This window comes from Cucurbita moschata, unplaced genomic scaffold (assembly GCF_002738365.1).
Source record: "Cucurbita moschata cultivar Rifu unplaced genomic scaffold, Cmos_1.0 Cmo_Scf00022, whole genome shotgun sequence".
Classification (NCBI taxonomy): Eukaryota; Viridiplantae; Streptophyta; class Magnoliopsida; order Cucurbitales; family Cucurbitaceae; genus Cucurbita; species Cucurbita moschata.
In genome coordinates, this window is record NW_019268538.1 from 379,872 (window position 1) to 391,364 (window position 11,493).

At 34.5% G+C, this 11,493-nt stretch overlaps 2 protein-coding genes across 2 annotated transcripts in view; both read left to right on the forward strand.

Annotated features, from left to right (window-relative positions):
- Positions 1 to 4,909: 4,909 nt before the first annotated feature.
- On the forward strand, positions 4,910 to 6,502 carry LOC111459124 (dof zinc finger protein DOF4.6-like). The gene is made up of 2 exons (XM_023101881.1): positions 4,910 to 5,120; positions 5,493 to 6,502. The coding sequence occupies exons 1-2, from the start codon at positions 5,097 to 5,099 to the stop codon at positions 6,255 to 6,257; spliced, it is 789 nt and encodes a 262-aa protein (XP_022957649.1). The 5' UTR covers positions 4,910 to 5,096; the 3' UTR covers positions 6,258 to 6,502.
- Positions 6,503 to 7,829: 1,327 nt separating this feature from the next.
- Positions 7,830 to 11,493, forward strand: part of LOC111459711 (plant UBX domain-containing protein 10-like) — a 6,701-nt gene continuing 3,037 nt past the window's right edge. The window contains exon 1 of the mRNA XM_023102735.1: positions 7,830 to 9,138. Coding sequence (XP_022958503.1) covers positions 8,341 to 9,138 — 798 coding nt within the window. The 5' untranslated portion in view covers positions 7,830 to 8,340. The remainder of the gene's footprint in view (positions 9,139 to 11,493) is intronic.

Here is an 11,493-nt window from a genome sequence, read left to right on the forward strand (position 1 = left end):
AAGCATCATACAATTTTTTTTTTCTATCTTCTTGTCGTCGTTGTCATAAAAAATTGTGTTCAACAAACACCAATCAACATTAGTTGAGCAATCGAAAACAAATTTGATTATCTTGCATAGAGTCTACGAAATCTCTTTCCATAAAGATGTGCGCATTTTGTAAATACCCTAATCAATCTTTTAGGATTGTCGGTATAGCTTTGATTTTGAACGAGTCATTGTCGTAGTCCACGATGTCTTTTCATTTCACACGTTGTAATTAGCGCACGATGTCAGGTCCATTTTAAATACAATAAAATGGAGTTCTCATACACAGTTGTATGATATAAAGTTATGATTATATTTAGAAAAATGAATGGACAAAAAAAAGAAAAAGGTATACCAATAATTTAAAAATATAAAAACTAAAAATAAATTAGACTGTGGGAGAGGGTGTCGGAGGCAATGGTAGTGGGGGCGGTGGTTGGATGGCGACGGGACCACCGGCGGGCATGGAGAAAGCAATAATAGAAGAAGAGACAATTTCATGCTTAGGGCTGCAATTGGGTAGTAATAATTCAAAGGAATGGGCTCCTATGTTGGTCGTATCTGCACGTCTGCCGCCACTCACCGAACGATAATGCCGCCGTACGTCGGCTCCACACCTCCGACATTTGTTTGTTGTAAGCTTCCAAACAAAAGGCCAATCCTATTTGGTTTGTTTTGTTCAATTATTTTGATGCAACTTTTGTTGGGTTTGTTTTTGAAGCTCACTCACCTCTTATTTGTTGCTACGTGTTTTGACTGGACGGACTAATATGTACGCGAATCTGATATCTTAGGTTAGTCTAGCTAGCTAGTAGGTCGTCTCTTTTAGGTTAGAATCTTAGTTACATAGACTCACTTAGATCAAGTAGCTTTCTAGTCCCATCTTAATCGAGTCACGGCTAACTTGCCTAGATATGACTTTTAATCATCTATCTTAACTAAGATACCTAACCTTATTTGAGCTAGCTAACACTAGCGATGCCACAACTTGCTATAAATTAGAGCGAATCTCATCTCAAACGAGTACAAATGAGTCATTTCTTAACTAGACGTAAACTTAATCCAATTATCGAACTAGACTTTTAAAACTCAATTAAAAACCTAATTAATTGTTGTTTGTTATGTAAATGTCAACGAAACAGCACTTAATGGACCTACAACTTTTAGTTTTAACAAAATTATCATTAAAATCCAAAGTGTTTTAGTTCTAAATTAAGAATCACACTTCAATAAATAATATTATGTCCATTGATCATAGCTAGAAATATTTTAATTGTTTTTTTTTTGTTTCCACGTCACTTGAGAAAAATTCACAAGCGGATTTGGTGGGCCCCATCTAAAATCTAATCTCGCATATTTCCTCAAGAATGAACGGCTGTGATCTCCCCCATCAGTCCCCATCGCAATCAGATAGACCAAAAATAAATAAAATTCCCGCACTGGATGTTTTTTGGTGTTTAATGGGAATATTTTTGACAACGAAGAAGCCACACACATCAAACAGAACAATTATTATTAATGTATATATATTTTTAGGTTTTATTTTAAAATTTATTTGGGTGCTGACTGCTGACGTGTGACGCACTAGCACATGCGGTCCACGTTTGGAGAGAGGCGAGTCACGTGACATCATAAGATGGCCAGATGGGGACGTTGAACCCATCGAAGAGAAATATCTCGCAATGATTTTAAGATTAGTTTAATTAATTTAAAATCATTTTTGGATGCATATTCAATATTAAACTATATACAATTTTATATTATATGGTTTTATAGGAGGTTTTGGGTGGGGGGGGGGTTGATTGGATTGATTGGGATTAAGAATTTGAATAAAATCTTAGTTGGATTGGAAGAACCGTCACGCGCGAATGTTCATAATTGTAAATTATAATATATTTACATTTCACCAAAAATAAAGGGTTGTAGGGTCGGTTCTAGCCACCGCCTCCCCACCCCCCTAAACTCTCCCTCGTTCTACAATTTTTATTTTTTTTAATAATTAATAATATGCTAAACTTACTTATAAAGTTTTTATGATATTGTTTACATATAATATAATATACGTAAAGTCCTGTAATTGCAAAATTAAGTCCCTCAATTTCCATAATTTCCACTTATCCCTTGTCCTAAATTTTATAATTATTTTTTTAAAAATTCTAATAATATCCTTAAACTTTAAAATTTTAAAAAATGTAAAGGGTATTCATACTATTAATTTTAAAAAAAAATGGGTGGTTTTAATTAAGATAAAATGGAAGTTTAATCATATTTTTATTATTTAACTTTTTTTTTTTTCAAAATGAAGCCAGTAGATGGAGTACACGTGTGTGTAAATGGGACAAACACAGCGAAGAGATTATGTGGTTGAATACAATGTGTTTGATAGCGGCACGTGGAGGTAGCGTGATGGATGGGGCCCAGAGGAAAATGAATGGCCATGATTAGGCCATGGAAATGGAGGGGATCGCAATCATACACCGTTAAAAATATGATTGCGTATTGTGCGCTGTTTGTGCGGTTGAGTGGAGGGGAAGCCAAAGCCAAAGCCAAAGCCAAAGAGGAAAGGAAACAAAAAGGAAGCATATTTCTTTGTTAATTAATGTCACATTCAATGATGGAACTTCCTTTTATTTCAAGTTAATTTAATTTAATTTAATTTTTCTACCTCAATTATTTACTTCAATTTACTTTCATCCCATTCAATTATTATTCCAACTCATTTAATAACATTTCTACATCATAATTTTCATATATTTATCATTCATTATTGAACATTTTAACTTACAAAATCATGAAAATGGTAATATTTTTGTGCTTATAAATTACAAAATCATGAAAAGACATAAGGTTACGTGGAGTACACTACAAGTACATCAAATTAAATCCACAAATACTATTTTTATCCATTTTTTATTTACTTTTTTTTTTAATTCAATAAAAAAAAAAAATCATGCTTTCAAACTTTATTTTTGATTTAAAATTTTGATTAAAAATTTAAATATTACCTCAATGAAAGATCTAAACATTTTCTTGCATTCGGGTCATCTACTAATATTTGAATTACTTTTGAGAGTGACCCATGTTATTGGTATATGTAGTTTTTATCATATTATATTTTCAGAGTACTCTCGTATAAATGTGCTCTCAATTCATTCGTATAGTCTTTCTTCACTCAAACATTACAACTTTTAATCGATAATACATGTTATAAACCATTAAACTAATATTGGTAGACATCAACGAAAGAGTAGAACTTGATCTAAAAGTTAGAGCATGAAAAATAATTTATGAGAAAATAAACATAACTAAAAAAAATTATATTGAAGTTCAATATTAAAATATATTTTTTAAAAGTAAAAAAAAAAAAATTGAACTAAAAGAAAATGAGGTTATTGCTTATTATCTTAAAAAAGAAAAGAAAAAAAATGGAATAGTAAGGTAAAAAAAAGGGTAGACGACTGATAGAAGTCAAGTGGTTAGAGAGTGGTTTAAAGAATGGCGTGCGAATGAGAATTTTTCGTCATGTCGTTTCAACGAATATTTCAATCTGACGTGGAGCAGTTAACTGACTCGACCCCATTTTTTTCCTTTTTATTTTCCTACTTTTAAAAAATTACCATGAAAAATATTTATTTAAATTGACTTAATTAGGTTAAATATCAACCAAACTAGGTCTTGTCTAATTACTGTAGTTTGTTTTCTAATTTCAAAAGGGACTAGGTTTTCATTTTGGTTATGATCCATTAGTTTTTTAGAATTGATCAAAGACATACAAATTGGATGATCAATACAATCTATGTGTCGATTATGGTCGAGCTAGACGACTCTAATTCAAGATAAACAAGTCATGAACAAGTGACCTAGTTTGAAAAGGAAATTCATCCTTTGATTTAATTAATCTTATCCGATGATTTTTTACTGAATAAATTTTGTACCAACTCGTTAAAGAAATAAATGGATGGAGTTTTATTTGACATTTTGTATTTTAATTTTTTTTTGAAAGATATAGAGAACCCTAATTCATAAAAAAAAAAAAAAATGGAAAACTATTACATGTGGAATTTCTTAATTTTTGTTTATTTTCTGTTTTTGAATCCCTTTAATTGTTATTTTATTTTTTTCGGAATATATTATTTTTTAAAGTACTATACTTGGTTCTCTTTGGAATTCCTACTTTATGGGTTTTGTTTTATTATATATTTTTGTTGTAAATTTGCTATTTCTAAAAACCTATGTTATTTACTCGATATACCAACTTTAAATTTTTTTTTTTTTTTAGATTTTAGCAAAATTTATCTTATATTCCTAATAAATATAATATAAAAATTAATCTTATATTCCTAATAAATATAATATAAAAATTAATCTCAAACACTTTAAAAGGTTAAATTATTAAAACAATAAACCAAACAACAAAATTTAATAAATACTAAAAATTGATTCACTGTTTGATTTTTTTTAACAGAATCACACGCTTAGATCAAACAAATGTGAAACTATGGATCACATTATAACAATTTTATGAGGAAGAAATTCGACTAATAGAAAAATATCGTTTGAGAGATAGATAGAAGTTGGTGCATGGATAAAAACACGAAACAAAGATAGATCTTTGAGGAAAAAAAAGTTACCAAGTCGATTAGAAAGAGGTAACATGTAACATGTTCGGAATTTAAAATGGATATGAGTTGTGGTGGTTAGCAGTATGATAAGAAACCCACCCACACAGTGAGACGGAGTTTCATATTTTTTTATTTGGGGACAAATATTCCCACTAACTCTAGCTATATAATTATTGTGTCTCCAGAAATATAGAATATAATTAAAACATTAATAAATAAATAAATAAATAATAATAAGGAATAAAATTCTCTGCTTCTCTCTCTCTCCTCCCTTTGAGTGTTTGAGCAGATAAAAGAAGGGTTAGCAATTCATAGGCAGAACTTCCACATGAACCATCTGGAAACATTCTTTTTCCAGCTTTTCTTCACCACTTTCAAGGCTCATCACCTCACTCCACTTTTCTCTCTCTAAACCCATAAAAAAAAAACAAAAAATCCTTCAATTCTATGGATACTGCTCAATGGCCTCAGGTAATTTTGTTGTTCTTCTTCTTCTTGTTCTTCATGTTCTTCATGATCTGTTCTCAAAGTTTGAAACTTTTGTTTGTGGGGTTTGGTTTCTTGGCATGGCCATGAAGAACAAAACAAAAGAACACTACTTTTTTTTTGCTTTTTGAATTTGGGTTTCCCTTTGTTTGATCTCCACTTCCCCCGAAGTATTGAGTGACAAAATTGATACTTTCTTCAAACCATTTTGGCTGTTTCTCCTTTCTCTTTAATTTAATTTTTGTGAAAAGGAAAAGGGTTATAAAGCATAAAGCAATCGGCTTTGTTTTGATTTTGTTGTTTTGTTATGTCTGTCAAATTTTTTACCATCTTTTGTTGTTTTGATCTTGTTTTTAGGAGATTGTGTTGAAACCCAATGAAGAAATTGTGGCAAACACTTGCCCAAAAGCAAGTGGTGTATCTGGTGTTGAGAGGAAAATTAGACCACAAAAGGAACAAGCTTTGAATTGTCCGAGGTGCAATTCCAGCAATACTAAGTTTTGTTATTACAATAATTATAGCCTCACACAACCAAGGTACTTTTGCAAAACATGTCGAAGGTATTGGACTGAAGGTGGTTCCTTAAGAAACATTCCTGTCGGAGGTGGCTCAAGGAAGAACAAAAGGCCTTCTTCTTCTTCTACTACTACTTCTTCTAATTCTTCTTCTTCTTCTACTTTATCCACATCTCCCACTTGTTCTAATCTTCCTCCAAAGAACCCTCTTCATCTCCCTCAAACCCCTAAAACCACTCCTTCCCAAGATCTCAATTTGTCCTTTCCGTCGTCGAATCAGCTTTCGGCGATGGAGCTTCTCACCGGGATGGCGACCAACTCTAAGGGTTTAAATTGTTTCATTCCAATGCCTTCTATTGTCCCTGATCCTGCCTCCGTTTACGCATCGGGGTTTCCTGATCTCCATGATCAATTCAAGCCAAGCCTCGGATTCTCTCTCGATGGATATGGCGTTGTCCCGGGCGAGGCTAGCAATGGCGGGGGAGGGAGGGTTATGCAGCTGCCATTTGAGGATTTGAAGCAAGGGGCTAATGGAGTTGAGGAAGGGAAAGAGCATGGAGACTCAAGTGGGTATTGGAGTGGGATGTTGGGTGGAGGATCATGGTAAATTCTAGGGCTAATTACTCTTATAGTTCACATTTTGGATCTTTATATCTTTTCTATTCTTGTCTACAAATTGGTTTTCTCCCTCAATTCCAGTCTCTTTTTTTTTCGTTATTAAACCTTGTTCAATGACAGGATTGACATATAAAATCAATTTAGAAACGAGATGACAGGATTGACATATAAAAACAATTTAGAAACGAGAAGAAGAATTTTAGTACAACATATGAACTGTCATTTTCTTGTCGATTCTAGTTTATATTGATTTCTGGATCAATGATATATGTCATTCTTGACCAGCTAAACTTTGTTCTATGATTTCGTAAATCTATGGTAACGGAATCAGGATTAAATTTTAATGAAGAAAATAATGTTCTCGAAATAGACAAGCATAGTACTTGAAATTAAGGGGCAATAATGCAATCCTATGCCTATATGGTGTCATGTCCATCCCAATGCCTCTCTTCTCCATTAGATTTTGGGAATCTCTTTCTATCTTTGCCTCTCCTTCAGTAAAAATTTTAACGGTAACATATTTTATATCAGTTGAGCTATGTTCATATTGAGACATAGAGGTATACAAGAAAAATTTATAACAGAGTTTAAGAAAACCAACATATTAATTCATGGTTATTTCGTCGCTATTTTAGAATTATTGATATTTAAAATGTTGGTGAATTTTGTTGAAAGATACAAAAATGATTAATGGTAAGAGTACAAAAGGGCATGATATTAAATATTGAAGAACATAAAATAAAGTTGGTTATACATTTATACCTTGTTCTGAAAAAAGCTTGTTTTGCTATTGTTGACCAATGCGTTTCTGCCATGCTCATAGTGCGACATTAAAGTTTCACTTCTTTTAGTTTTTGCGAGTTTTTTTTTCCCTCTTTTAATTCTCAAAAGAAAAAAAAATAAAATTACCCTAAATTTTATGATTGTCCTATGCATTTTTTGTAAACTTCATGGTTATGCGTACTTTGTTTAAAGTAACTTTATGTTGGGTGACTTGGTAGAAATTTTTCTAAAATGCATGTGAGCGAGGACAAGCACGCTGAAAGAACATGTATTGGTATATGGGAATAGTATTCATTCTTATAAGGGATGAGTAGGTAAGATTGACCATGTTGTAGGGAATGCAGAAGAATGTCTCGAATCCTGGACATGGATTGATACAAATAGTATCAGAGTAATACTTCTCCCAATAAAGTGTAGTTTGAGGACGAATCAAGGTGGAGTTGGTGGACATGTGACATATGAGTAAAAGAGGGGTACGTTAATGAACCAGGACTACATCCAATAAGATGACCAAGAAGACTTAAAAGGAAATGAAAGTTACTACACATACCAATAAGATGCACTCTTATTTTTTATGATTCCATCGTAGGAACTTCATGGTTATGTGTGCTTTGAGCAATTCTACGTCGAGGGAGATAGTCTTTTACTTTTATACCCATCGTCAAATAAATAAAATTGTACAAAAAAAATGAGAATAAGATGTGATTTGAAGGCAATGGTAATACCAAGGAAACGATGGCCACTCGAAGTTCGACCACAGCTCATCGTGGTCCATCTTGTGAAGAAAATCCATCTCTGCAACGCACTTCGAGTGCAGCAGAGGCTTCATCTTCCTGATGTATGGAAGCCAGAGCTTGAGCATTGACCACCAGTACGGGGCGAGGTCAGGCTCCAGAAGTAGAGAAGATACTTCCCTTTCACATGATTTACTTAGATTAATCATGATTTGATTTAAGATGGAATAAGGGAAAGTAAGGATATAAACTAATTTAGTTATGAAAATTTAGAATTTAAATTGATTTTATTTGACAAAGTTTTGAAACTGTAAGGCAAAATTGACATTTGACAAATGAAGCGTTTTAGAGATTAAAATAGATTTATTTAAAAAACAGAATTATTTTACTTCGACGCGTTTCACCGGGGTATGATCAGCATCTCATCTTTTGTGACGATTGATCGAGAGAGGGCGAAGAAGAAGATTTGAGGCCGATCATTCTCCGAGGAATTTGAAACGAGACGAACGAAAGAGACCCACAAAATTCTTCCATTCATTTTTGTCCTTGCCGGATATGGTTGATGTTGCTGATAAATTAGCCTATTTCCAAGCGATTACAGGCTTAGAAGATCCCGAAATCTGCACCGAAATCCTTTCCGCTCACGGTTGGGACCTCGAACGCGCTGTTTCTTCTTTTACTTCCACCACTTCGGAATCCTCTGCTTCTGCCGCCGCTGATGATGGTGGTGGCGACGCACATTTGGACCCTGCGACGCGACAAATGCTCGAGAGATCGGAACCGCAACAAAATGCCGCTCCGCCCCCGAGTTTTGCTTGGAAAATCATCACGCTTCCGATTTCTGTGATTTCTGGTAGTTTAGGGCTTGTTTCGGGTGCTATTGGTCTGGGATTATGGGCTGCTGGTGGTATTCTTTCGTATTCTCTTGGTGTGATTGGTCTGGGGTCCGGCTCTGGCCGGAACGGTGAGTCGTCGGCTCGGTTGGTTTCTGTTTCTGCTGCTACATCGGAGGCTGTTGATTTTGTGTCCGCGTTTGAGAGGGATTTTGGGACGACCAGACCGAATTTTGTGGGGGAAGGGTTCATGGACTCGTTGCAGCGTTCTAGGAATGCCTTCAAGCTTTTGTTTGTTTACTTGCACTCTCCTGATCATCCGGATACGCCGTTGTTCTGCGAGAGGACCTTGTGTTCGGAGACTGTTGCAGCGTTTGTGAATGAGAACTTTGTTTCGTGGGGAGGGAGTATTCGGGCCAGTGAAGGTTTTAAGATGAGTAATAGCTTGAAAGCTTCAAGGTACCCTTTTTGTGCTGTGGTTATGGCAGCTACAAATCAGAGGATCGCACTGCTTCAGCAGGTATTCTTATTTTCTTTCAACATCGACTTCTCAGTTTCATTACTATAAACAAACTAATTTCATTGGATAAATGGACTGGCAAAAAGGGAGGACAGGCATCCCCAATCTAAGGAACGTTAATAGAAATATCTTCGAAGTGACAATGATTACTTATGTTGTAGTTACGATAGGGCCATAGAATTTACACGAGAACCTCGAAAAGGAGAGAATCAAAAGACTCTTCTTTCTTGTTGAAGACTTGTTCTTTATTTGTACCCGTAAGTGCAAAAAAGCTTTAAAATGTGGTAGCCAAATGATTTTCCTCTCTTCTAAGGATGATCACCAAGAACCAAGAGAAAAATCTGTTCATGTTGATTGACTTCTTATGATATCAATTTTGCTATGAATTTTGTAATATGAGCAGCTTCTCTATGCATATTTTCATTGGAAGATGGAAACCTCAAACATTATAGTTATGTTACGTGGAAAGCTTACTTGAGTTTCTGCTGGTGAGATTTAATTCTGGCATGTGATCTTGAAATCCACATTCTGAATGACCTTTGGTATATTCATTTGTTATTAGTTTTGCGAGAGAAATGTCGACTCATGAATAGATTTTTGGTGATATGCAAGTGGGCTTGTAGATCTCCCCCTCTGAACTTACTAGGTCAAAATACGTGGCTTCATCACTATAATTTTCTTCTGATGATGGATGAGCAGTGAGAAGTGGAAAGGGAAAACCCCCCCTTAAGGATGGCCATTTAACAGGTTCGTGGTGAAGCTTAAGCAAATGAAAGGAAAATGAAATCCTGGAAAGAATAGGAGTCTGAGAACCTTTTTTCAACCAACAATAAAATTACAGAGGAGACATTAAAAGATTGGATGAGTTGGAAGACTGTATATTTTGATGAAATTTGAAATGAAAAATCGAGCTTAATAGAAGTACTGTAGTTGAAGAGGAAGTCTTATTGGAACTAGAGTGCCAAAGATAATGATTTAGAGGAGGAGATGAAAGCCGAGATTTCTTTCTCAAATTGCATTTGGTAGAAGAACGAAGCCTTTCATGTTAGAGGTGTTTCCTTTAAATGGAAGAAGTTTGATTACTGGTTGGGACATGAAGGTGAACTCTTGCCTTTGTTTTAAAAGTTGTAAACCAAGGACAAGGGGACAGGATTGGGACCTAATTTTGGAAGTAAAGACGCATCAACATGGGATGGAATTCTATGAAATTTTCAATGCCTGGCTTAAGAGTATGATTTTCTCTGTGGCAATTTCTGAACAAAGATTACTAAATTTAAGAGTTATTGGTGTTAGAGAGGCATGGACTGGAGACTAGAGAAGTGAAAGTTGTGGTCCTTGTTCAAAGGCAGTGTGGGTTAGCTAGTTAGGTAATCCAGAGTTGTAACAAAGAAAGTGAGAGCCTGAGAGGGAAAAGACAACAGATAATTTGATGAGTTTCTGGAGAGACCAGATCTCTCGAAAGTTCCAAATATCTGCTTAACAACCACATTTATAGCTTATATAAACTATAAAGTAAAAAAATGAAGTAGATTTGGAGTAGAATCTAGGTTGGATTTCTGCTCGAGGATTTGCAATACATGCAAATTTATGTCCAAAAAATTCCAACAACCAACTTTAGCTTGGAAGCATTGTTGATAGGGATTGAGAAATTCACTTAGGAAAGACGAATTCCGAATTTAGGCAAGGGGGGCATTGAGTAAGAATGCAAGGGAGAGAATGAATTCCGAATCTAGGCAAGGGGGGCATTGAGTAAGAATGCAAGGGAGAGAATGAATTCCGAATCTAGGCAAGGGGGGCATTGAGTAAGAATGCAAGGGAGAGAATGAATTCCGAATCTAGGCAAGGGGGGCATTGAGTAAGAATGCAAGGGAGAGAAATTATCCATATTGTATTTGACGATGGAGAAGTTGACAAAACTAGTGAGTTATTTTTGAGTAATCAAGGAAGCCTCGGATCTAAGGGGGGTAAATTTTAACTTACCGTTGTTTGAAGGAGGCAATCTCATTGGGTGGATCTTTCAGGTAGAGTGATTTTTATTTCTTGAATATAGGGGAAGAAGATAACATGGAGAGATTGTAGTACAGCTTGGAAAGGAGGTGCTAGCATGAGGGTGTCAAATTTGATTATTTTTGGTACCCCAAACTACGTGAGAAGGCATAGTAATTGTTTTTATCCTTTTTATTTATTGATTTTAATAAGAATAATATGTTCTTTTGTTCCTTTTATATTAACTCGATCTTTTCCCCCTAATCTATATATATATATATACACCTTTTTAGTTTTATGTTTTCATACATTGTTTGAAGAAGAAATCGACAAAAAAAAAAAAAAAAAAAAATTTTTTTTTTTTTTTTT